This window comes from Tachyglossus aculeatus, chromosome 21 (assembly GCF_015852505.1).
Source record: "Tachyglossus aculeatus isolate mTacAcu1 chromosome 21, mTacAcu1.pri, whole genome shotgun sequence".
Classification (NCBI taxonomy): Eukaryota; Metazoa; Chordata; class Mammalia; order Monotremata; family Tachyglossidae; genus Tachyglossus; species Tachyglossus aculeatus.
In genome coordinates, this window is record NC_052086.1 from 10,596,684 (window position 1) to 10,624,188 (window position 27,505).

General features: G+C 54.0%; 1 protein-coding gene across 3 annotated transcripts in view; it reads right to left on the reverse strand.

The window, feature by feature from the left end:
• Positions 1-27,505, reverse strand: part of NPRL3 (NPR3 like, GATOR1 complex subunit) — a 38,266-nt gene that overhangs the window by 3,890 nt on the left and 6,871 nt on the right. The window contains exons 3-11 of one of the 3 annotated variants that reach the window (XM_038762948.1): positions 24,489-24,527; positions 21,193-21,322; positions 19,037-19,111; positions 14,593-14,746; positions 14,036-14,114; positions 8,612-8,749; positions 7,410-7,566; positions 4,531-4,637; positions 3,652-3,781 (exon numbers count right to left, since the gene is read on the reverse strand). In XM_038762948.1, the coding sequence (XP_038618876.1) occupies positions 3,652-3,781; positions 4,531-4,637; positions 7,410-7,566; positions 8,612-8,749; positions 14,036-14,114; positions 14,593-14,746; positions 19,037-19,111; positions 21,193-21,322; positions 24,489-24,527 (1,009 nt within the window). Of the gene's footprint in view, positions 1-3,651; positions 3,782-4,530; positions 4,638-7,409; positions 7,567-8,611; positions 8,750-14,035; positions 14,118-14,592; positions 14,747-19,036; positions 19,112-21,192; positions 21,323-24,488; positions 24,528-27,505 lie in introns of all 3 variants that reach the window. The other 2 variants (XM_038762947.1, XM_038762949.1) reach the window with 2 other exon arrangements.

The following is a 27,505-nucleotide window of genomic DNA, read 5'->3' on the forward strand; positions in this document are numbered from 1 at the left end:
GTGATCTGTTCAACCCACGCCCTGAGGGTGGGTGTCCGGGAGGGCAGACGGCACAGGATTCCCGCCAGCACTTTGGTGCTGCTGTCGGAGACCAAGGCCCGAGGGGCCGAGCGGGGCGAGGGAGGAGGCTGTTCTGACTCCGTTCATGTGACACCTTGTACGTATCTACACTTTGTACCTATCTATTCTATTTATTTTATTTTGTTAGTATGTTTGGTTTTGTTCTCTGTCTCCCCCTTTTAGACTGTGAGCCCACTGTTGGGTAGGGACTGTCTCTATATGTTGCCAACTTGTACTTCCCAAGCGCTTAGTACAGTGTTCTGCACACAGTAAGCGCTCAATAAATACGATTGATGATGATGATGAAACCCCAGGAGGTCGTGTCCTCGGAGTCCAGCCGGACCACCCAACCCTCGGCACCCCACCGGGGGCCCACGATAGCCCGGGCCACCGATTCCTCCCGGGCTCAGTCCGCTCGTCTGGAAGCTCCTCGGGGGTCAGGGTTCAGGCCACGCGTTCTGTTGTGCTTGCCCAAGTGCTTAGCGCAGTGCTCTGCACACAGGAGGGGCTTAATAAGTGCAACTGATGGACTGAGTCGAGGCCTGGTTGTCCCACCCTTCTCTCCTCCCCCTCTAGACTGTAAGATCATTGTGGGCAGGGAATGTGCCTGTTTAGATAGAGGGAAGCAGCGCGGCTTAGTGGAGCGAGGACAGGCCTGGGAATCAGAAGGACCTGGGTTCTAATCCCGGCTCCACCACTTGTCTGCTGGGTGGTCTTGGGCAGGTCAGTTTCCTACTTCAGGCCTCAGTTACCTCATCGGTTAAATGGGGATTAAGACTGTGAGCCCCATGTGGAACAGGGACTGCGTCCAACCTGATCTACCCCAGTGCTTGGCACATAGTGAGCGCTCAACAGGTACTATGATAATAATAATATTGTACTCTCCCAAATGCCAGTACAGTGCTCTGCGCACAGTAAGTGCTCAATAAATGCAATTGACTGACTGACGGCTGGAAAGGGCCCAGCCCAGTCTCCTCTCCCTGCCAGCCTCCTGCGACAGTGCGTGATCCACTGTCCCCGGCTATAGGCGTGCAAACCCCGGGAGAGACTCTGGCCAGTGGCCAGAGCGGCAGCGGAGCCCAGCGTGGCTGGGGTGGAGGGGCCGGGGAGACGGGGCACAAAGCGGTCTCTGCCTCGCTATCTGGAGCCTCGTATTCCAGGCCGCCGATAAGCCTGCCCGGCCGGCCGAAGGCGGTGTTTTCTTTCCAGCCTGGTTTTTCCGATTCCTTTCCAGATGACGGCCAGATGGAGCCCGGGTGGGCCGGAGGGGCAGCCCCACCCATAGGAAAACAGGGGTCCTCGGGGGGGTGGGCGGGGGGCGGGCCTGGCTCAGCTGCCCCGGCCCCCTTGGGGGTGCGAGGGTTTCGCTTGGATTTCTCCCCGGGTCCAACCGGCTCGGGGGGGACGGGCCGTGTACTTCACAGTGCTCTGCACACAGTAAGCGCTCAATACCATTGATTGATTGATTCATTTCCTCATTCAATCGTACTGATTGAGCGCTTACTGTGTGCACGGCACTCTACTAAGCGCTTGGGAGGGTACCATAGAACAATAAACAGACGCATTCCCTCCCCACAACGAGCTGGCAGTTCTGACGCTGGCAAAGACCTGTGCCCTCAGTGACGCCGGCCTGCTGTGTGACCCTGGGAACGCCACTTAACCTCTCTGGGCCTCAGTTTCCCTCACCTGGAAAGTGGGGAGAAGATACCGATCCTCTCCCCCTGTATCATCATCATCACCATCGATCGTATTTGCTGAGCGCTTACTGTGTGCAGAGCACTGTACTAAGCTCTTGGGAAGTACAAATTGGCAACATATAGAGACAGTCCCTACCCAACAGTGGGATCACAGTCTAAAAGGGGGAGACAAAACCAAAAATACTACAAAATAAAATAGAATAGATATGTACAAGTAAAATAAATAAATAGAGTAATAAATATGTACAAATATATATACATATATACAGGTGCTGTGGGGAAGGGAAGGAGGTAAGGTGGGGGGGATGGAGAGGGGGATGAGGGGGAGCCAGTCAGTCGTATTTATTGAGCGCCTACTATGTGCAGAGCACTCTACTGAGTGTTCGGGGGAGTATTCTACAACGGTGTAACAGTCACATTCCCTGCCCACAGTGAGACTGCAGTCTAGATACTGTAGAGTGAGACTTGTAGCGTAAGAGCCTCCTGAGGGACAGGAACTGTATCAGATCGGATTATCTTGGGGGGGCCCCCAGTGTTGAGCACAGTGCTAGGCGCATAGTCAGCGCTGAATCCATACGGTCATTATTACGATCAACGGTTTGGAGAGAGGAGAGGCAGGAGGGGAGACAGACACCACAGACTCTCCAACACCCCCTGACTGGGGGGGTCCCTCAAAGCTCAGTTCTTAACTCATGACCTTGGGCAAGCCTTTAAACTCCTCTGGGCCTCGGTTACCTCCTCTGTAAAACGGGGATTAAGCCTGTGAGCCCCACGTGGGACAGGGACTGTGTCCAATCTGATTAGCTTGTCTTTACCCCGACACTTCGTACAGTGTCTGGCACGTAGTAAGCGCTTAACAAATATCATAAAAAAACAAACAGTATTCACGACTTTCTGCAGCATTTTTGTCCATCTCTTAGACACTTATTTTCCTAAGCATGAACTCATTTGCAGGTTAATGTTTGCCTCTCCATCTTACCTCTAATTTACTTTAGTATCTCTCTCTCCCCCAGGTTTGTAATCTCCTAGCGGGCAGGGATCACGGTCTAAAAACAAGAGCCCGGGCCTGTGTTCTAATCCTGGCTCTGCCACTTGCCTGCTGGCCTGGGCAAGTCACTTTGCTTCTGTGGGCCTCACTTTCCTCAACTGTAAAATGGGGATTCAACCCCTGTTCTCCCTCCTCCTTGGACCGTGAGCCCCACATGGGATGGGGGCTGGGCCCGACCTGATTCTCTTGTATCCAACCCCAGTGCTTAGGACAGGGCTTGGCACACAGTAAGTGCTGAACCACAATTATCACTATCGCCAACTGTACTGCATTCTCCCAAATGTTTAATAGGCTACACCCTCAGTAGGCGTTCAATAAATACTACCAGTTGACTGATTAGAGTGTAGACTCCTTGCAGACGGGGGATGTTTCTTGTGCTACCGCTGTACTTCCCAAAAAGCTTAATATGTTTTGATTTGTTTTTTAATGGTACTCCTTAAGCGCTTAATCAATCAATCGATTGTATTTACCGGGCCCTTACTATGTGCAGAGTGCTGTACTAAGCGCTCGGGGGGAGTACAATACAACAGAATTAGCAGATTCGCTCCCTGCCCGTAACGAGCTTACAGTTTAGACGGCTTACTATGGGCCATGCACTGCGGCAGACACAAGTCTCCATCTCCGTTTTACAGTGAGAGAACTGAGGCCCAGAGCGGCGAAGTGACTTTCCCAGGGTCGCACAGCAGACAAGTGGGGGAGTCAGGATTAGAACCAGGGTCCTTCTGCCTCCCAGAAGGTCCAGCCCGGTTCCGGCTCCCGCCCTGAGCCCCTGGGGCCGTGCCTTCGGCCGAGACCTGCGGCGGTCGGGCGGCCGAGGGGGTCGGTGGGCCTGTCCCCGCCACTCACCTCCTGCAGCGGGGGTGCCAGCGGGTTCTTGAATTCCGACAGCGATACCGGCAGGGAGAACTTGGCCAGGACGGACGGCAGGTCGTGGCCGGGGAACCGGCTGGAAAACTGTCGGGCCAGAGGGGAGTACCTGCGGGACAACGAGAGGATGGCACGGGGGGCAACAGCGCCCAGGACGCCCGCCAGGTTAGGGACCCGGGGGACGTGCCCACTTCCTCCCTGGGGCCCGGGGCTCCCGGACGAGACCGAGTCACGAGCTGGGCGGACCAAGAAGGGTAGGAAAGGAGGGTACCCGCTCCGGCTTAAGCCAAGCTGCTGTGGCGTAGACACAACCCAGGCGGGTTCAGAGAGGGCAAACGGCTTGCCCCAGGCCGCGCAACCACGGGCCAGAGGTTAAGCAGCTAGCTGTAGGTCACCAAGGCAGACTCAGAAAGGGCTAACCGCTTGCCCGAGGCCACACAGCCCCGGGCATGAGGAGGGCACGGCTGGCAGCCAGGTCTTTGACGATGCCCTAACCGGCCAGACAGATACAAGCGGCTTTGGGGTGGTTCAGCGTGTCCCCGGGAATCCCACGCCTGTGTATTCTTTCCCAAAGTTTAGTACAGTGCTCTGCACACAGGGCACCCTGGGGCTCTCTCCAGGGTGAGCAGGGAATGTGTCTGTTATATCATCCTCTCCCAAGCGCCGAGTACAGTGCTCTGCCCACAGTAAGCGCTCAATAAAGGTGACTGACTGCTGCCCAGCCTCAGGTCAGAGAGCCCGGGGCCAGGCGGGCATGGTGGGAGTCGGCTGCTCTATCCCACCCCGCCCCCAGGACCCGCCGACCCCCCTGCCCCCCAAGATCCCATGCCCACTTCCCAGCCCGGCGCGAACCCTCACAGGCAGACGCTGGCATGGGGAGACAGCCTGTACACGTTGTTCTCACACAGCGGGTAGATGATGATTGCCTTCCCCCAGTACACCAGATGCGCAGCCAGCTGGAACACCTGCCGGGAGGCCATCAACCTGATTACCTGATTCCCAGCGCTTAGAACAGTGCCTGGCACATAGTAAGCGCATAACAGATACCATAATAACTATTATTATTATTATCATTGGCGTGGCCTGGGATGGGGAGGGCCCAGGAGGGTCTGGGGGAGATGGGGTCGGAGGGCGTGGGAGAGGCTCCAGGGAAATCCGCTCCCGAGAAGATCGCCTGGGTGGGAGGGCGGCCCTCCCTCGGCCCCATGCCACCTGGGGGGAAGGGGCGCCTGGGGCCCGCGCGCCCCGTCAGACGGCCCCGGGAATCCGACCCTTAGTAATAACAATAATAATGATACTAACGGTGGTATTCATTAGCCCCTCCTTCTGTGCCAAGCACTGTGGTAGACACAAGAGAATTGGATGGGACACAGTCCCTTTTCCATGCGGGGCTCAGAATCTAAGGGGGAGGAAGAGGGGCATCTAATCACCACTCTGTAGAGGAGGAAACTAAGGCCCAGAATTGAGTGGCTTGCCCAGGGACATGCAACAGGCTAATGGCAGAACCAGAATTAGAACCCAGGACCCGATTCCCAGGCCTGGGTTCTTTCTACTAGGTCAGCCGGACCCTGTGTGGGTACCACCCTGCCCCCATCTTTCTTGGTTGTAGGTGGGGAGGGGGGAGCTTGCAAAGTGCCCCCAAAGTGCCACAGTGGGGTGAGGCGTCCGGGGAGCCCGGGCCCCAGACCCATTGGCCGGGGACGTGGGGGGCTGCCCCGCCTGGTTCTGATTCAGTGCCGCTTCTGGGGACCACGAGCTCGGACACGTCCAGGCGTGGGGAGCCGGTCTTACAGACGGGCAGGCTGACCGACAGGCAGGACGAAGGGCGGCCCTCCCAGACCTGCTTGCCGAGGGACTGCTGGAGAGGGACACCTTGCCCATTGGTGCCCTGCCTGCCCTCCCCCACCCCGTGTTCCCAGCCCTTCGCGGCCTTCTGCACGCCTCAGACCTTCCCCACCATCCCGGACCCCGGACCCCCACCTCCCCACCCTAACCTGACCAGGAAGATCCCTGTCCGGCCCCTGTCCGACTCTCTCCCCTGCCCGGCAGGGCCCTCCCCGTGGCAGATGAGGGGCTTGGCGGCTCGCAGGGGATCGGAGTGGGCCGGCAGAAGCCCGGGGCTCATCCCCCTCCCCGAGCGGGGGCTGTCCGAGGGGCCTTGGTTCACAGCAGACCAGAGGGATTGGGGATGTGGGCCCAGAATCGGACAAGGTGGACGTCAGAGAGGATCCTGGGAGGCCAAGATAAGGGGCTGGGGCATGGCAGGGGTGGTGCTCTGGGATGCGGAGGTCCTGAGTTTGAATTCAGAACCTGTCTCTCCACTCCTCGAAAACCTCCGGTAGCCGCCCCCTCCCCTCTGCTCCGACAACAAACTCCTGACCGTCGGCACTCTCCCTTCATTCCTCACAAGCCAACCTACTCAGTGGGCCCTTCTCCCGTCTCTCTTACTGCCCACCTCCCCCTCGTCCAGCCTACCCCCACCCCTTCCCCCTTTTAAAGCCCTTCTGTCGTCACATCTCCGAGAAGGGGCCCCCTTCCCCGATTAAATCTCTCTTCTCCCCTAACTGGCACTTCAACACTTCTGCAGCACCCAAGCACTGAAGCTCTCAGTCTCAAGTGGCACTTACAGACATACCTCACATACCCCATCACTTCAGGAGCTAGAGGAGCAGTGAGGCCTAGTGGCTAGAGCAGGGCCCGGGGACTCTGAAGGACCTGGGTTCTAGTCCCGGCTCCACCACTTGCCTGCTGCGTGACCTTGGGCAAGTCACATTTAACTTCTCAGTCCCTCAGTTCCCTCAGCTGTAAAATGGGGATTAAGACTGTGAGCCCCATCTAGGACAGAGATTGTGTCCAAACTGATTATCCTGTATCTACCTCAGTTCTTAGAATAGTGCCTGGCACATAGTAAATGCTTAACCAATACCACAATTATTATTATCTGCAGTTTAAATGGTATTTGTTAAGCGACTATTATGAGCCAGGCACTGTACTAAGCACTGGGGTACGTACTATTACAGTATCTAATACTAAAAATAATGATGATGGCATTTGTTAAGGCTTACTGTATGCCAGGCACTGTACTAAGTGTTGGGGTGGTATATGCTGCCAATTTGTACTTCCCAAGCGCTTAGTACAGTACTCTGCACACAGTAAGTGCTCAATAAATACGACTGATGATGATGGTAACAAGCAAATTGTGTTGGACACAGTTCCTGTCCTGCATGGGGCTCACAATCATCATCCCCATTTTCCAGATGAGGCCCAGAGAAGTGAAGTGACTGTCCCAAGGCCAAACAGCAGATGAGTGGCGGAGTCAGGATTAGAACCCACGCCCTTCTGATTCCCAGGCCTGGACTCTTTCCACTACGCTACTCTGTTTCTCGACCGAAAGCTGGTTGAAGGCACCGATCTAGTCGAGCAAATCTCTTACCCTCTTCCGCACGCTGTGCGCACAGTGGGCACCCAGTTCGGAAGTCTCCCCAACTCTAGACCGCAAGCTTATTGTGGGCTGGGAATGTGTCGGTTATACTGTTTTATCGTCCTCTCCCAAGCGCTTAGTACAGTGCTCTGCACACAGTAAGGGCTCAATAAATACGGCTGAATGAATAAATGAAGTCTGACCCAGCTGGCGCCCAAAACATCCCGCTGCTGGGCCGAGGGAGGGTGGAAGCGGGGAGGCCGCGGGCCCCGGGGTCCCACCTCCGGGTCCCCCCGCCCGCCCGCCGGTCCCGCACCTGGAGCAGAGCCAGGTCCGCGTCCTGAGCCAGCTGCTGCAGGTTCTTCACGGCTGAGGCCGTCTTGACGACGCGGACGAGGGCCGGGGAGCAGTCCACCGGGAGCTCGCCCAGCAGAGACGCCTCGTCGCTCAGCAGCAGCAGCGCGTGGTACGGTCTGCGGGACGGCCCGCGGGCCGAGCCGCTGGTCACCCCGAGGCCCCTCCGCCCGCCTCCGAGGGACGGCCATCCGCAGAAAGCCCGGACCACCAATCCCCGCCCGCCCCCGGGCTCCCCGCTTCTTCCCGCTGAAACTGTGGGCCTTTCTGGACTGGCCGCTCCTTGAGGGCAGGGACTGTGGCTACCAACTCTGTCGTATCGGACTCTCCCACACACTCGGTTCAGTGCTCCGCACACAGTAAGAGCGCAATAAATACCACCGATCGACCGGTTGATTACTTTGGGTCCGACGTTCACTCCCGGCCCCCGCTAGACTGTCAGCTCCTCTGGCCAACTTGTACTTCCCAAGCGCTTAGTACAGTGCTCTGCACACAGTAAGAGCTCAATAAATACGATTGATGACGATTGATGATGATGACTGTGTCTCCTCCTCAATTGGACTCTCCCCAATGCTCAGCGCAGCGCTCTGCACACCGAAGGCGTTCAGTATGGGCTGTAGATTGATGGATTACTTTGTGTCTTCTCTGAAGCAGCATGGCTCAGTGGAAAGAGCACAGGCTTTGGAGTCAGAGGTCATGGGTTCAAATCCCAGCTCCACCAATTGTCAGCTGTGTGACTTTGGGCAAGTCACTTCTCTGGGCCTCAGTTACCTCATCTGAAAATGGGGATTAAGACTGTGAGCCCCCCATGGGACAACCTGATTACCTTGTAACCTCCCCAGCGCTTAAAACAGTGCTTTGCACATAGTAAGCGCTTAATAAATGCCATCATTATTAGTGTTAGACTGTCAGCTCCTTGCGGGAGAACACGTGTCTCCTCACTCAACTGGACTGCCTCCAGTGTTCAGCGCAGTGCTCCGCACACAGATGAACTCAAGAAGGGCTACTGATCGATCGATCGACTGATTAAGAGTTTGGAGTCGTCTCTCTCCTCCTGCTAGACTGTCAGATCCTCGGAGGCAGGAGAGCGTTTCTCCTAGCCGTAGCGGACCCTTGCCAGGTCAGGGCAGCATGCCACCTGTGGAGCCAGGGCGGCACCGTTACCGGATGGCCTTCAGGCTCTTCTCGATGGCCTCGGGAGGGATGGAGTTGGCGGCCACGTAGTGGATCTTGTGCGGGAGACAGAAGCTGACCTCCAGCCAGCTGTTGATGTGAAGCCGGACCACGCCGGTACTGCACAGGCTGGGGAGACAAGAAGCCCACAGTCGGCCCTCCGTCCGGGACCCCAGTCCCGCCCCTCTGTGCCCGCCCCCTTCCTCGGTCACACCTCCCCTCACTATCGCCTTTCTGGCCCTCCAACCGCTCTCCCCCTGCTCTCCTCTCACGCTGCGCCCCAGCTCTTTTCATTCATTCATTCGATTTATTTATTTACTGAGCGCTTACTGTGTGCAGAGCACTGCACTAAGCACTTGGGAGAGTACACTACAACAATAAACGGATGTACTCCCTACCCACAAAGAGCTTACATACTAGAGGGGAAGGACTTCAACTCGCGTTGGCTGGGAAACGAACCAGGGTCAACTGCTGGGCAGGCGGCTACGCTAACCGCTATACCGCCAACGCAGCTCTTCATTCCTGGCCATCCAACCTTACTCGCCGGGCCTCTCATCTCTCATCTCCCTCCTGCCGTCGACACTCGCTCACCTCCCCGCTCCCCTCCCGGAGTTGCCTCCCCCTTCACTTCCGACAGACTTCCACGCTACCAGCTCCGCATCAGACCATCGGGTTTAAAGCCGTCCATCCCCTCGCCCTCTCCTACACCAACCTGGCCGAGACACTCCCCTCCTCTAATGCCAACCTACTCACTGTACCTCGAGCTCATCTATCTCACCACTGACCCCCTCATCCACGTCCTGTCTCTGGCCCGGAATGCCCTCCCACTTCCTATCTCACAGACGATCCCACTCCCCACCTTCAGAGCCTCACTTAACTGAAGGTACACCTCCTCCAAAGGGCTTCCTCGATTTACCCTCATTTCCTCTACTCCCCCCTTCTGCATCACCCTTGCACTTGGATTTTCACCCCGTATTCAGTCCACCCTTAGCTTCACATCACTTATGCCCATATCCGTCATTTATTTATTCATATGAATGCCGATCTTTCCCTCTAGACTGGAAATTCCTTTTGGGCAGAGAACATGTCTACCAAATCTATTATATTGTACTCTCCCTAGCACTTGGTACACTTAGCACACAGTAAGTGCTCAATAAATTCCACTGATTGACTGATTCAAAGCCCTCCAGAAATCATATCTCCCCCTGATTATTATTATAATGGTATTTGTTAAGCTCTTACTATGTGCCAAGCACTGTTTTAAGCGCTGGGGTAGATACAAGGTAATCAGGTCGTCCCATGTGGGGCTCACAATCTTAATCCCCGTTTTACAGATGAGGTAACTGAGGCACAGAGAAGTTACATGGCTTGCCCAAGGTCACACAGCAGACAAGAGGCGGAGCTGGGATTTGAACCCACGTCCTCTGATGCCCAAGCCCGGGCTCTTTCCACTAAGCCACCTTGCTAATCCATCTATCTCTCCCTACAGCCACTTCAGCATCACCTAAGCACTTTTTTAAATGGCATTTGTTAAGCACTTACTATGTGCCAGGCACGGTACTAAGCGCTTGGTACATACAAGCTAATCAAATTGGACACTGTTCTTGTCCCACACGGGTTCACAGTGACCTCAGATGAGGTCACTGGGGCCCAGAGAAGTTAAGAGACTTGTCCAAGGTCGCCCAGCAGACGAGTGGCGGAGCTGGAATGAGAACCAAGGTCCTCGCCTACCTGGGCTCTTTTCACTAGGCCACACTGCTTTTCAAGCACTTAGATAGTCACTCCCACAGCTCTTGACGGCCCTCCCGACCAGCCGACTAGTTGGCCACTCTAGTGGATAGAGCTGTCCTCAGGGTGGCCTGTTTGGATGGACATGCACAGCCACCACCCAGGGTTGCTGCGCTGAGGGTCGTGGAAACTTTGGCTCCTGTCAGCCCCAGAGTCCGCCTTGTTCCCGGTCCTCTGAGTGGGCCGGCTTAGGACCCCCTCTCAGAGCTCCCCGCCACCCGTGCCAGGCGGATGCTTCCCCGGAGGGTCCGGGGCTGGCGGTTTGGGGGTGCAGGAGGCGGGGAGGGTCATTTCCGGGCTCTGACAAACAAAGGCCGTGTGTCCTGTGGATCTGATTTCATCGCGCCCGGAAGCCAGAGAGGGACAGGCGGACCTTTGTCTCCTCCCGGAGCCTGAGATCGGAGCAAATTGGGGCCAGTGAATGGCTGGGGGTGTGGGGGTGCCCGGCCAGCCATCAGGGGGAGAGGCAGGGGAGAGGGGGCGATCCACAGCGGTCAGAGGACGGAGTTTCAGAGTCCCACGATGCCCCTGACCCCGCTGCCCCCTGCCAGTGGCCGGCCCCGTGTCGGCCTGGGGGTCCCTCCAGGGGCCACAGTGGGGATTCAATCTCTGTTCTCCCTCTCCGGTGGCTCCTGGCGGGAGGGATGACCATCCCGGACCGGGTATGCTTCCCCGACTGCGGAAAATATTTACTGTCTTTGTCAAGTGTCTACTTGGTGCCACACACCATACTAAGCGCTGGGGTCAGTACCCAGTCATCAGGTCAGAAAAAAACAAGCCCTGGAAGGCACTAAGCGGGGTGACCAAGAACACCCGGGCACCAATCCATCCTGGTGGCCACCCCAACCCTGCTGCTAATGGGGGGCTACCGCTCGGACCCTGCCCCAACAGACAATGACAATCCCCCTCTTTGAACCCTTACTGAAGGCCCATCTCCTCTGCGAGGTCTTCCCTGATTAAGCTCTCCTTTCCTCTTCTCCCAGTCCCTTCTGCATCACCCCGACTCGCTCCCTTTCTTCTGCCCCCCATCCCAGCCCCACAACACTTAAATCCACATCTGTAATTTATTTATATTAGTCTGTCTCCCCCTCTAGACTGTAAGCTCATTGTGGGCAGGGAATGTGTGTTTATTGTCGTATTGTACTCTCCCAAGCCCTTAGTACAGTGCTCTGCACACGTAGTAAGCGCTCAGTAACTACACTTCACTGACTGACTTGCTCCGGGTGGAGAGAGGTGGAGCTCCGGGGCAGATCAGTGCCTGCTGATGGGGGACGAGAGCTCGAGAGAAATAAAAGATGCCAACCCTGCCCTCAAGGAGGTTACCACCGAAAGGCAGGAAGGGGAGGTTTACCCGGTAAATATGGCGAGGAAAGTGGACTCAAGAAAACAAGTGCCTTGCCTTCAGGGGCAAGCAAAGATTTTGCCAACTCAGGCATCTTGATAGCAATAGTTGAAGTAAAGTGTTTACCAAGTGCTGACTGTGTGCAGAGCACCGTACTAAGCACCGGGGAAGAATACTGAGAAGTGGAAAGAGCCTGGGCCCGAAAGTCAGAGGACCTGGGTTCTAATCCCGGCTCCGCCACCTGTCTGCTGCGTGATCTTGGGCAACTCCCTTTACATCTCTTTGCCTCGGTTCCCTCCTCGGCAAAATGGGGATTCAATATCTGTTCTCCCTCCTATTTAGACTGTGAGCCCCCTGTGGGCCCTGAAGATCTTGCATCTACCCCAGGGCTTAGTATAGTGCTGGGCACATAGTAAGCACTGAATAAATACCCCAATTACTGCCATACCCGGGTGGGGGTTTGACATGGTGTCTATCTTGATCTGCTGTTCTTTCAGCAACCAGGAGTATGAACACTTGGGGAAGGGAAACTGGAAACAACAGGGGAGACCCTGCACCCCAGCCCCACCTCCATGATTCACCCCAACTAGTGCTGGGCACATAGTAAGCACTGAATAAATACCCCAATTATTGCCATACCCGGGTGGGGGTTTGACATGGTGTCTGTCTTGATCTGCTGTTCTTTCAGCAACCAGGAGTATGAACACTTGGGGAAGGGAAACTGGAAACAATAGGGGAGACCCTGCACCCCCCCCACCTCCATGATTCACCCCAACGCTGCCTTGTGCTTGTAAAACACTATCTTCTCCCCACCTCCCCTACTCCCTCCCTCTGCCCTACCCCCTTCCCCTCCCCACAGCTCTTGTGTATATTTGTACACATTCATTACTCTATTTTATTAATGATGTGTATATATCCACAATTCTATTTATCCATGGCGATGGTATTGACACCTGTCTACTAGTTTTGATTTGTTGTCTGTCTCCCCCTTCTAGACTGTGAGCCCGTTGTTGGGTAGGGATTGCCTCTATCTGTTGCCGAATTGTACTTTCCAAGCACTTAGTACGGTGCTCTGCACACAGTAAGCGCTCAATTAATACGACTGAATGAATGAATGCCGTCTTGTACTTCCCAAGCGCTTAGTACAGTGCTCTGCACACAGTAAGCGCTCAATAAATACGATTGAATGAATGAATGAATGAAAGTGTCCGGAGCCTGGGCTGTGGCACTACCCCCTCTTCCCACTAGAGGGCGCCCCGCACCTGCAAACCACGGGGATCCCTAATTAGGCAATTAGTGCTATTTATTGGACGCTCCCTGTGTGCAAAGCCTTGGACTAAGCGCTCGGGAGAGCACAATACCACAGAGTTGGTGGACACGTTCCCTGCCCACCACGAGCTGACGGTTTAGAAGGAGACACTGACATTCATCTAAACAAGTGTCCGTAGAAGAAGCAGGAGAAGCGGCGTGGCTCAGTGGAAAGACTCTGCCAATTGTCAGCTGGGTGACTTTGGGCAAGTCACTTGGCTTCCCTGGGCCTCAGTTACCTCATCTGGAAAATGGGGCTGAAGACTGTGAGCCCCCTGTGGGACAACCTGATCACCCTGTAACCTCCCTAGCACTTAGAACGGTGCTTTGCACATAGTAAGCATCATCATCATCATCATCAATCGTATTTACTGAGCGCTTACTATGTGCAGAGCACTGTACTAAGCACTTGGGAAGTACAAATTGGCAACATATAGAGACAGTCCCTACCCAACAGTGGGCTCACAGTCTAAAAGGGGGAGAGAACAAAACCAAACATACTAACAAAATAAAATAAATAGAATAGATATGTATTATTAAGCACTTAATAAATGCCATTATCATTATTATTATTATTATTATTATTATTATTATTAAGTGCTGTAGGCGACGCTACCCAGCTAGCCGGTTGCAGCGCCCAACAGTCTGCCGTCAGACACCCGACCCGTTTGGGGGATCTCAAGCCCCCTCGTGATTCACCATAAAATACGGGAAGGCCTTGCTGGGGTGGAGCAGGCCTGCCGCAGCCATTTGCCTGCTGGGTGGCCTTGGTCACGTCACTTAATTTCCCTGGGCCACAGTTTCCTCACCTGCAAAATGGGGATTCAATCCCCGCTGTCGCTCCCCTTTAGGTTGTGAGTGTGGTACGGGCCAGGGACTGCGTCCGACCCGATTCTCTTGTGCCTACCCACAGCACCGGGCGCAGGGTCGGCGCTTCCCAAATCCCCCGGTTGTGATCATGAGGCCGGAGGGCGTACCTGTCGTAGGCCTCCTTGAGGTCCCGGGCCAGCTTGCATTTGGGCAGGATGTGAAGGAACGGGGACTGGGGCCCTTCGCCTGCTGGGGAGGATGAAGACAAGCCGACGTCGGGACTCTCCGTGCTCTTCCCTGCCAGAGCCGGGGTGGGGACCAGGTGTCTCTGCCCCTACACACGTCTCTGACCTCCCCTCCTCCCCCTCAACCCACCCGGGACCCCAACGGGCACGGGCAGCCTCAGGCCCCGGGCAGGGGGTCTGCCAGCTGCAGCCCCGGCCTTCCCACAACTGGACTGAACAATAACGATGATGACAGTGACGATAATCACAGCACTTATGAGGCTCTGTAAGACCCTGCGGTGGGCACACGGTTATGACATCGGAGCCAATCCCTGCCCCATCAGGGGCTCCCAATCGATCTTATCCCTGTGGGAAGACTGAGGCCCAGAGAGGTCGAGGTGCCCTAGGAGGCCAGGGGCAGAATCTGCTGGATTCCCAGTGCCCCGGGCTGTGTCCGCGGGCCCCTGAGGGCGCGGTGAGGGGGACGGAGCCGGACTCACTTTCCGCCATGGCGGACACTTCATCCTGGATGGCCAGGATCAGCTTGGCCTCCCTGCTGAGGTACTGGCAGCGCCGTTCCTCGTGCTGCAGCACTATGGCGATGCGCCGAGACAGGTTGTGAAGGCAGCTGATCACCGACGGATCCGCGTTGGCCTGCGGGAGAGCGCAGGGAGATGAGGAGGAAGGGGAGACCAGACAGGGAGAGAGATTGTGTCAAGCTGGGGAAACACCAGTGGGTACCAGGGGGGTAAGGCAGATCCGGAGACGCACGTCTGTGCTGGGTCACTGGGGGGGAATCACGGATGGAGGCTCCCTTCGCTCTTCCCGCCCCCCAACCAGCCCCACAGCACTTATTCGTTCATTCAATCGTATTTATTGAGCGCTTATTGTGTGCAGAGCACTGTACTAAGCGCTTGGGAAGCACAAGCTGGCAACACATAGAGACGGTCCCTACCCAACAGTGGGCTCACTAGAAGGGGGAGAAAGAGAACAAAACAGAACATATTAACAAGATAAAATAAATAGAATAAATATGTACAAATAAAATAGAGTAATAAAATTAATAGAGTATATACTTATGTATATATCTGTGATTTTATTTATTTGTACTGATGTCGGTTTATTTGTATCGATGTCTGTCTCCACCCTTCTGGACTGTGAGCTCGTTGTGGGCAGGGACGGTCTCTCTTTATCGCTGTATTATGCTTTCCCAAGAGCTTGGTACAGTGCTCTGCACACAGTAAGCGCTTAATAAATATGACAATAAATGAATGCCGAGAACTGGGGTAGGTCATAATAATGATGGTATTTGTTAAGCGCTTACTATGTGCAAAGCACGGTTCTAAGCGCTGGGGAGGTTACAAGGTGATCAGGGGGCTCACAGTTTTAATCCCCATTTTACAGATCATCATCATCAATCGTATTTATTGAGCGCTTACTGTGTGCAGAGCACTGTACTAAGCGCTTGGGAAGTACAAGTTGGCAACATATAGAGACAGTCCCTACCCAACAGTGAGTAACTGAGGCACAGAGAAGTGAAGTGACTTGCCCCAAGTCACCCAGCGGACAGTTGGCAGAGCCGGGATTTGAACCCATGACCTCTGACTCCAAAGCCCGGGCTCTTTCCACTGAGCCACGCTGCTTCAGGTACAAGCTAATCAGCTTGGACACAGTCCCTGTTCCACACAGGGCACACAATCTTAATCCCCATTTTACAGAGGAGGGAACTGAGGCTCGGAAGTGAGGCGACTCGCCCAAGGCCAGCCAGCGGACAAGTGGCGGAGCCGGGATGAGAACCCTGGTCCTCAGACCGCCAGGCTTGGGATCCGTCCATTCCGTTCCCCACCTCCCGGGCTCCGCTATCCGTCCCGTCCCAGGGCCCCGTTGAGGAGCCCCTTCCTTCCTCTCCCCCTCGTCCCCCTCTCCAACCCCCGCATCTTACCTCCTTCCCTTCCCCACAGCACCTGTATATATGTATATATGTTTGTACATATTTATTACTCTATTTATTTATTTATTTTACTTGTACATATCTATTCTATTTATTTTATTTTGTTAGTATGTTTGGTTTTGTTCTCTGTCTCCCCCTTTTAGACTGTGAGCCCACTGCTGGGTAGGGACTGTCTCTATATCAATCAATCAATCAATCGTATTTACTGAGCGCTTACTGTGTGCAGAGCACTGGACTAAGCGCTTGGGAAGTCCAAGCTGGCAACATATAGAGACGGTCCCTACCCAACAGCGGGCTCACAGTCTAGAAGGGGGAGACAGAGAACAAAACCAAACATACCAACAAAATAAAATAGAATAGATATGTACAAGTAAAATAAATAGAGTAATAAATATGTACAAACATATATACATATATACAGGTGCTGTGGGGAAGGGAAGGAGGTAAGATGCGGGGGGTAAATGTATATGTATATCTATATATAGATACACATATATCTATATGTATATATATATATGTATACATATATATATATGTATGCATATATATACACACATATAGATACATGTGTATACATGTATACATGTATCTATGTGTGTGCATATGTATACATATATATATGTATACATATATATGTGTATATATACACATATAGATATATGTATATCTATATATAGATACACACATATCTATATGTGTGTATATATATGTATACACATATATGTATGCATATATATACACATATAGATATATGTATATCTATATATAGATAAACATATATCTATATGTATATCTATATGTTACCAACTTGTACTTCCCAAGCGCTTAGTCCAGTGCTCTGCACACAGTAAGCGCTCAATAAATACGATTGATGATGATGATGATGATGGTGCCGGGTGGGGTGACGCCCGCGGCCTGCTGTGGGGGGGCGGGCCGGACCCCAGATAGCCGGGCCGACCCGTGACTCAGCATTTCTGGGTTCTTTAGCTGAGTCACTCTCCCTGGGGGGGTGCCCAGGAGGGCCCAAAAGCCGGACGGGGCCGATTGCGGCATGGGCGCCCCTGCCCCGGGAGGGGCTCCTTGTTATCGGCGGCCCAGCCCGGCCCGGCCCCTACAGAAAACCCAGCGGCTTCACCTCAGCTTTCATTTATTTAATTGGTTAACTCAATTCCTTCTTCAGCTGTTTCACGCCACTTCCAGAAGCAACGTCCGTCTCCCCCTCTAGACCGTCCGCTCCCTGTGGGCCGGGAGTGTCTGTTCAGAGAAGCAGCTCAGTGGCTAGAGCCCGGACCTGGGAGACGGAAGGACTTGGGTTCTGATCCCGGCTCCGCCACACGTCTGCTGTGTGACCCTGGGCCGGTCGCTTCATTTCCCGGTGCCTCAGTTACCTCATCTGTAAAATGGGGATGAAGAGCGTGAGCCCCTTGTAGGACAGGGTCTGGGCCCAAATTCACCAACATCAATCAATCAATCGTATTTATTGAGCACTGTACTAAGCGCTTGGGAAGTACACTTTTGGACTGTGAGCCCACTGTTGGGTAGGGACTGTCTCTAAACGTTGCCAGCTTGTACTTCCCAAGCGCTTAGTACAGTGCTCTGCACACAGTAAGCGCTCAGTAAATACAATTGATGATGATGATACAAGTTGGCAACATATAGAGACAGTCCCTACCCAACAGTGGGCTCACAGTCTAACAGATGTTTCTACTCCAGTGTTTAGAACAGTGCTCGGCACCAAGCAAGCACTTAACAAGGACCATATTATATTGTACTCGTGGCTCAGTGGAATGAGCCTGGGCTTTGGAGTCAGAGGTCATGGGTTCAAATCCAGGCTCTGCCAATTGTCAGCTGTGTGACTTTGGGCAAGTCAGCTTCTCTGTGCCTCAGTGTGCCTCAGTTTACCTCATCTGTCAACTGGGGATTAAGACTGTGAGCCCCACGGGGGACAACCTGATCACCTTGTAACCTCCCCAGCACTTAGAACAGTGCTCTGCACATAGTAAGTGCTTAATAAATGCCATTACCTAAAAACACTTAGTATAGCGCTCTGCACACAGTAATAGTAATAAAAACAGCATTTTTTAAGCACTTATTACATGCCCGACAAAGTGCTGGGGTGGATACAAGCAAATTAAGTTGGTCACAGTCCCTGTCCCACATGGGGCTCACAGTCTCAATCCCCATTTTACAGATGAGGCAACTGAGGCACCGAAAAGTGAAGTGACTTACCTAAGGTCACACAGCATTCATTCCTTCGGTCGTATTTACTGAACGCTTAGCGCTGGGGAAGTCGAATTCAGCAATATCAGCAGACAAGTGGCGGGGCTGGGATTCGAACCTATGACCTTCTGATTCCCAGGCTCGGGCTCTAGCCACTGATCCACGCTGCTTCTCGAGAGCGCTCAATAAATACGACTGACCGACTGACTAGTGGAAGGAGCCTGGGCATAGGAGTCCGGGGACCTGGGTTCTCACCCCAGGCTCTGCCACGCACCTCCTGTGGGACAACCTGATCACCTTTTAACCTCCCCAGCGCTTAGGACAGTGCTCTGCACATAGTAACTGCTTAATAAATGCCATTACATAGAAACACTTAGTATAGCGTTCTGCACGCTCTGATCCAGGGTGAGTCGCTTCACTTTTCTGTGCCTCAGTTCCCTCACCTGCAAAATGGGGATTCGATCCCTGTTCTCTCCTATTTAGACTGGGAGCCCCACGTGGGACGTGATTCTCTTGTACCTACCCTAACAAATACCAAAAAAACAAAAAGAAGGGGGGGGAAAAAAAAGGAGCTTCTGGTCTAGAGGGAAGCGGGATCGTCTTTTCGTCTCCTAGGACCGCCTAGACGTTGAGTCAGATACAAGCTGCTGACTGAATGATTGGCACTTTCCAATTCCCAGAGGCCAGAAAGTGTCCCCCGTCCCTCCCCCGTGCCCCCTGCCCCCTCCCCACCGCCCCCCTCCTCACACGGGACCACCACCTCGACCCCTTACCCGTAAGGCGAACACCACGTTGAACAGGATCATGGTGGGGATCTCCCTCTTTGGGGACGGGTCCGTCTTGGAGACCTGGGAGTTGGGCAGGTGGGTGAGAGGGGGGAGGTCAGTGAAGGTGTCGGGGGGGCCCGGTGAGGGATGTGCCCACACTTGGGTATCCAGGCCAATCCCTGACACGCACCCTCCGGGCCCGGGGGGCAAAGGCTGGCTCCGAGACACCCCGCCCGCCGCCTCTCGCTCCGAGAATCCCCAGGTCTGTAAAGGGGGATTCAGTCCACCGCTGTCGGAGGGTCTCCCTGGGGGATCCTGTCCAGATCTGGGTTCCCAAGAGAAAGATGGCAAGCTATCCCGGGCCCCCACCTGGATGGCTCCTGCACCCCAGGACCCCCAGGGTGCCCTTCCCCGCTCTGATCCCGCACCCCCGGATGAATCCTGGCTTCGAGGAGCTGCAACCCCCTCTGCCCTGGCCGGTCACTTGCTGCTGATGCCCACTGACCTCCCACCGGGGTGGATAAACGTTGTGCCCGGCCAAGGGGGCAGGTCATCGTGAACCCCGTTCCCTAGCTTTTGGGGATCCAGTTTATCCCTGTCCCTTCGGGACCCTCTCCTGCAAATCCCGCTCAACAGTGGCGCCGCGGTGAGATGGGGCTGGGGGGAAGGAAGACTGACTAGGCCGAGAGGAAGACAAAGCTTTTTGGGTCATAATGATTGCCCTGGGCCACTCCCTTCTGCCCTGACTTGCTCCCTTTAATAGTGATGACATTTATTAAGCGCTTACTATGTGCAAATAATGTGCTCTAAGTGCTGGGGAGTTACAAGGTGATCAGGTTGTCCCACGGGGGGCTCACAGTCTTCATCCCCATTATACAGGTGAGGTAACTGAGGCACAGAGAAGTGACTTGCCCAAAGTCACAGAGCTGACAATTGGCAGAGCCAGGATTTGAACCCATGACCGCTGACTCCAAAGCCCGGGCTCTTTCCACTGAGCCACGCTGCTTCTCTCTTTGCTCTTCCCCGCTCCCAGCCCCACACTACTTATGTCCATATCTCTCATTTATTTCCTTCTATTCATGTCTTTCTCCCCCGTATCAGACTGTAAGCTTGATATGAGCAGGGAATGTGACTGTTTATTGTTGGATTCTAGTCTCCCGGGCCCTTAGTACAGTGCTCTGCACATAGTAAGTGCTCAATAAATACGATTGAAAGAACTGAATGATTGAATGAATAATAATTCTGCTGTCTGCTCAGTGCTTACTGTGTGCCAGGCACTGCTCTAAGCGCTTGGGTGGATACAAGCAAATCGGGTTAGGCACAGTCCAGGTCCCACACGGGACTCAGCGTCAATTCCCATTTTACAAATGACTCAACTGAGGCACAGAGAAGTCAAGCGACCAGGCCAAAGTCACACAGCAGACAAGTGGTAGAGGTGGGATTAGGACCCAGGTCCTCCGACTCCCGGGCCCTTTCCACTAGGCCATGTGCCATGTAGTTTGTATTCGACTTGCTTATATACCTCTTTTATCAGTTTAGCAAAATCTAATGCAGTAGAATTTCAGAAATAGTGACTAAGTCGCCACTCCTACCAGGCATTTCTAGCCTGGGAGAGCAATTGCAAATTCTCTCCCAATTACCGCCTTTGCGGTTTAGGTGCTTTTCGCTTGAGGAAGGCAATCATTTACTTGAGGGAGGCAACCCTTGCTTGAAGAAGGTGCCTTTCCTCAAATAAATCCCCTTTGGATCTAAACTGACGCTCCAGCCTCTCAGGGCTTTCTTACCCCCAATAAGGCCCTGAAGGGAAGTTGGTTAGATTTCCTACCCCCACGCCTTAGTTACAGATTTCCTGCAACTGATCAGGTGACTTCCAAGATGCTGAGAAAACGGAAAAGGATTAAAAACACCAGACCAACACATCACCTCTCAACCTGGGGAGCTAATCAAATTCAGTTAGGAATTTCTCTTCGCAATGCGCGATGCACATTTTCAAACATTGGTCAGTTCATTCTCTCTGGATGGCGCCTGGGGGGTGGGGGGAGTCTGGTTCTGCCCCCTTAACAAATGCCATTATTATTATTATTAGATCCAGGAAATCAGGGCAAGGACTGCAGAGACGGTTTCACCCGGGTCACCGTGCGGGGAGCCCAGGGTTGACGTACCTGACCCAGGCCGTGCTGTAGCAGGGTGGGGTGACCCACAAAACGCACGTTGTCGATCTTCAGCTCGAACTTCTGCCCGCACACGTCGGCCTTGGTGGCCAAGATGGTGGCCAGGATGACGTCGGAAAACCTTCCCGGAAAAGGCGGCGGCCGGGATGGAAACAGACGAGACAGCGGTCACCCGGGCGCCCGCCGTCGGGAAAAGCTGGGAGTGGGGATGGGGGGGCCGGAGGGGGAGGAAGACCCTCAGGGTCATTGGGCCTGAGTCTTCGGTGACACCCAACAAGCCTCCCCCATGTGCTCCCACCCGTCCGATTCGCTCTTGTCAATTACAGCCCCCCCCCAATTATCCGATTCCGCCCAATCGGGGGATCCCGATCACCGGAATTGGGAGTAGAAGGCATCAAAAAGCAAAGATTGGAGGCGGGCGGGGGGGGGGGAGGGGAACAGACCATGCTTGGTGATCCATCGCTTCTCACGCGATGGGAGGTACAGGCGGAATTAAAAAAAGGGAATTAAAAAAAAAAAGAGCGGGAGCTGATCTCGGCCAGGGGCCGGGGCTCCGGATTAAATCACTGGCTAAGCGGCCATTGACTGATGACCTCCTGCTTCGGCACATAAAGAATGCCTACTGACCCTACTGGACTCTCCTAAGCGCCCAGTACAGTGTTCTGCACGGGGCAGGAGTCCCAAACCGCCTACCGTTGGGCTGACGGGCACCTCGGTGGTTCTGTCTGGTGTCGTGTCCCCGGGGGAAGGCCCAGGGTGGCCTGTCACGGTTTCTATGACGATACCAATGGAGGGCAAGACTCATACTGTCTGAGGGCTTTTTTGTTCCAATAATAAATAGGAAGAATTTGAGTTTCCCACATCAATCGCTTGTGGGAACCGCTTGAGCCATCTGCGGATTTTGGAATATAATAATAATGCTGTTTTTGTTGAGCGCTTGCTATGGAATAATAGTAATAATAATTATGGTATCTGTTAAGCGCTTACTGCGTGCCAGGCACTGTGCTAAGCGCTGGGGTAGATACGAGCTAATCGGGCCGGACACAGTCCCTGTCCCACGTGGGGCTCAGTCTCGATTTTTAGACTGTGAGCCCACTGTTGGGTAGGGACTGTCTCTATATGCTGCCAATTTGTACTTCCCAAGCGCTTAGTACAGTGCTCTGCACATAGTAAGCGCTCAATAAATACGACTGATGATGATGATGATGATCCCCATTTTCCAGATGTGGTAACTGAGGCACGGAGAAGCGAAGTGACTTGCCCAAGGTCACGCAGCAGACAAGTGGCGGAGCTGGGATTAGAACCCATGACTTTACGTCTCCCAGGCCCGTACTCTATCCACCACGTCATGGATTTGGGAATGTAATAATGAGGCTGTTTGTGTGGAGCATTTACTAGGCACCAAACCCTGTACGAAGCGCTGAGGTGGACACCGGCTAATCAGGTCGGACCCAGACTTGGGGCTCGCTAAGGGGGAGGGAGAAGTTTTTTTTATCCCTCTTTTACCGCTGAGGAAACCGAGGCCCAGCGAAGGGAAGAGAAGTGGGGAAACCGGGATTAAAATCCAGGTCCCCTGACAGTTGTCAGACCCGGCCTCTTTCCACTAGGCCACGCTGCTCCTCTACCTGAGGACTTGAGAGTTGGTTGGGCGGTGGGGGGAGGATGAATGGGGTGTTTTTTGGATTACTGATGACACACACAAGCGTCCCGAGGATGGTATCTGCCTCCCTCTGGGAGCAGGGGGTCCAGATAGCCTGGTATCGGCCCGGAGGGCCAGGTCCAGCTGCGGGGCGTGTCCGTCCTCTCGGCTCTATCTCCACAGCCCAGAGGCGGCCCGCTCCCTCCAGGACCGGGGCTCGGCTCCACCGGAGTCCCGGGCCACCTACCTGCCCTTGGCCACGTTTGACCACCTCGACTGGGGGTGCTCAGCGGCCCCGCAAGGGCGGCTGGATTCTCCCAGAGGTCCCGGCCGTACGGATGATTCGGTCCGGCCCCCTGCCTCGGGCAGGTGTTGACGCAGCGTGGCCCAATGGATAGAGCCCGGGCCTGAGACTCGCTTAATCCTGGCCCCGCCACTTGTCTGCTGGGTGACCTTGGGCAAGCCGATTCACTCCTCTGGGCCTCGGTTCCCTCACCTGGAAAGTGGGGATTAAGACTGTGAGCCCCATGTGGGCTAGGGACTGTGTCTGACCTGATTCATGTGTATCTTCCCCAGCATTTAGAACACTGCTTGACACACAGATCATCATCATCAATCGTATTTATTGAGCGCTTACTGTGTGCAGAGCACTGTACTAAGCGCTTGGGAAGTCCAAGTTGGCAACATATAGAGACAGTCCCTACCCAACAGTGGGCTTACAGTCTAAAAGGGGGAACAGATACCATCATTACCCCTGAGGAGGGGGTGCAGAGGGGCCAGGAGGGCTCCTGCCAAATGCCTTGACCACCCTCTGCCCATTCCACTGAGCAGACAATTATCATCATAATAAAAATAAACTACGGCATTTAAGTGCCTATGACGTGCTAGGCACTGTGCTAAGCGCTGGGTCGGATACAAGCAAATGGGGTTGGACATAGTCCCTGTCCCGCATGGGGCTCACAGTGGCAACTCCCATTTTATAGATAATAATAATAACAAATGTGGTATTTGTTAAGTGCTTACTATGTGCCAAGCACAGTTCTAAGCACCGGGGTAGATACAAGGTACTCCAGTTGACCCACGTGGAGCTCCCGGTCTCCATCCCCATTTTACAGATGAGATAACTGAGGCCCAGAGAAGTGAAGTGACTTGCCCAAGGTCACACAGCAGACAAGCGGCAGAGGCAGGATTAGAACCCATGCGACGGGGTCAGAACCGGTCTCCCTCCGGAAGCAGCTTTCCAACAGGGACCCCCCGGACTGGTGACCCTTCAAAGAGATGAGGTCCCCCCGGGGTCACCCCTGGACGAGGACCCCCACACCCCTGCCGCGGGGGGCCAGTTGGCCGATCTCCGCCGACAACTCCGCCCCCCTCTCCTCCTAGCATCCGAGCACGTGCGATGACTGCACGCTTCGGGGCACAGAAGACGGCGGGATCTTCCCCCCTCGCCTGCCGCGGGGGCAAGGGGTAGATCTGAGCAGGAAGGAGGGCAGAGCAATGGCCGCTGGCTGTTCCGGTTAATTCAATTGTTCGATGCGGAGTGAATGATCAAACACACAGCCCGGTCACGGGAAGGAGGAGGGGGACACGGGGCAGGGGGAGGCGGGTAGTCAAGGGGAAAGGGATGTTGGGAAACAGCGGGGCTTACCCTGACACCAATTGCTCATCAGTTACAGGGCACTGATCACTGAAATGGGAACGGGACCGTCAACACAAAACAACACGACGAAACGAATAAACCACCCAAAGTCACCCGGGCCTTGCCTTGGGCCTCTGGTGGGGTTTCAACCTCCGGGCCAGGGGAAAGAGCAGAATGATAAAAAAGAGTTAAGCCGCTGGGAAGCCCGGTGAATCGGGACCAAGAGCAATCGGACATGTAACCTGGCCCCAACCCCCCGAAACACATCCACCAGTGGTATTTATTGAGCACTTACTGAGCGCTTGGGAGAGGACGACAGAATTGGTAGCCACATCCCCTGCGAGCTTCTAGTCTAGAAGGAACAAGTCTAAGAACCCCAGCTCAGCTCTCTGCTCTCCCTGCCCCGCTTTTCAAATCCAAATCTCCGAGCCGGGGAGCGACCTAAACGGCTGAAGTTGCCCAGGAGCCCCATTTACCGAGAGGCTACTGTGCCAACCCAGTCAGCCTCCTCCCTCTCCCAGTGGCCCTCCAGCACGGTCAGGGAACGTATGTTGTACTCTTCCAGGTGCTTAGTATAGTAACTAGCAAGGAGCAGGCGCTCCATAAATAGCCCTGACGGATTGATGAAAGGCAAGCCAAAATGTCAGGGGTTACTGAACAAAAGCGCACGATGGGCAGGGAACATGTCTACCCATTTTGTTGTACTGTACCCTCCCAAGCGCTTAGTACAGTGCTCTGCACACAATAAAGGCTCAACCGCATCTCCTCCAAGAAGCCTTCCCTAAACCCCCCTTTCCTCTTCTCCCACTCCCTTCTGTGTCGCCTTGACTTGCTCCCTTTTTCTTCCCCACTCCCAGCCCCACACCACTTAGGTCTATATCTGTCATTTCTTTCTTTCTATTAATATCTGCCTCTTTCTCTAGACTGTAAACCCATTGTGGGCAGGGAATGTGTCTATTGTTATATGTGCCAGGCACTGCACTAAGCTCTGGGATGGATCCAAGCCAATCAGGATGGACATGGTCCCTGTCCCACGTGGGGCTCACAGTCTCAATCCCCATTTTACCGATGAGGTAACTGAGGCACAGAGAAACGAAGTGACTTGTCCAAGGTCACACAGCTGAAAAAGTGGCAGAGCCCGGGTTCTGTCCACCCTGCCAGGCTGCTTCTCTACTTTACGAGCAAATCGTAAATTACGATTTATTGTGCACTTACCGTGTGCAGAGCACTGTACTAAGCGCTTGGGAAGTACAAATTGGCAACATATAGAGACAGTCCCTACCTACTTGTTTGGTTTTGTTGTCTGTCCTCCCCTTCGAGCCTGTGAGCCCGCTGTTGGGTAGGGATTGTCTCTATCTGTTGCCGACATGTACTTCCCCAGTGCTCAGCACGGTGCTCTGCATGCAATAAGTGCTCAATAAATATGAATGAATGAATTTAAAACCAAACAAACCTAAGGAGGGCCCTGCTGCAGATAAGGGAGAAAATCCGGAGGGCGGGTCGGGGGGTTGGGAGCTGGGCTTTCTCCCTCGCCCGGGAGGTCACACTATCTCCTCCGGCCAGGTGGCAGGGGGGTCCCCCTGGAAGTGATGGGGGAGTTGGGGGGCTGGCCAAGACCGACTCCTCAGCTCCAAGGGGCAGGCCAACCCTTGGAGGGCAGAGAAGCCAGGGCAGAAGGGGCTCCTGCCATGAAGCCACGCTACTTCTCATGTGCCAAGGGGGTGTGCCAACTGAAGCCGCGCCGGAGCAGCTAACACCCCCAGGCAGGGAAGCTGAACCCTGATCCTCCCCTCCCAACCCCCCCCCACCACCACCACGAGGATCCTGCACCTGAGATTCCCATTTCGGGAGCAACGGGCCCTGGGAGTCAGAAGGACCTGGGTTCCATTCCCAGCTCTGCCACTGGTCCGCCGTGTGACCTTCGGCAAGTCACTTCACTGGGCCTCAGTTCCCTCATCGGGAAAATGGGGATGAAGACTGTGAGTCCCACGTGGGACGGGGACCGTGTTCAACCTGGTTGGCTTGGATCTACCCCGGCGCTTAGTCCAGTGCCTGGCACGTAGTGCTGAAGGAAACCGCCGCTGGCTGCTGGCTAGTACAGACGTCTCCCCGAAGGAAGTGCTCAATAAATACCATCATTTCAGTGATTTTCCCTATATGTTGCCGACTTGTACTTCCCAAGCGCTTATTACAGTGCTCTGCACACAGTAAGCGCTCAATAAATACGATTGAATGAATGAATATATGTTGCCAACTTGTACTTCCCAAGCGCTTAGTCCAGTGCTCTGCCCACAGTAAGTGCTCAATAAGTACGATTGAATGAATGAATGAATATATGTTGCCAACTTGTACTTCCCAAGCGCTAATTACAGTGCTCTGCACACAATAAGCACTCAATAAATATGATTGAATGAATGAATGAATATATGTTTCCAACTTGTACTTCCCAAGCGCTTAGTCCAGTGCTCTGCACACAGTAAGCGCTCAATAAGTACGACTGAATGAATGAATGAATATATGTTGCCAACTTGTACTTCCCAAGCGCTTAGTCCAGTGCTCTGCACACAGTAAGCGCTTAATAAGTACGATTGAATGAATGAATATATGTTGCCAACTTGTACTTCCCAAGCGCTTAGTCCATTGCTCTGCACACAGTAAGCGCTCAATAAGTACGATTGAATGAATGAATATATGTTGCCAACTTGTACTTCCCAAGCGCTTATTACAGTGCTCTGCACACAGTAAGCGCTCAATACGATTGAATGAATGAATGAATATATGTTGCCAACTTGTACTTCCCAAGCGCTTAGTCCAGTGCTCTGCACACAGTAAGCGCTCAATAAATACGACTGAATGAATGAATGATTTTACAGAGCCGGGATGAGAACCCGAGGTCCTCTGCTTCCCAGGCCCTGGGGCTCTTTCCACTAGGCCACACTGCTCCTCACACGATTACTACAGCTCCATCGCCAGACTGTTTATAAGGTGACCCTTTCACAGTTCATTCCCCTCAGCGCTACGGGGTT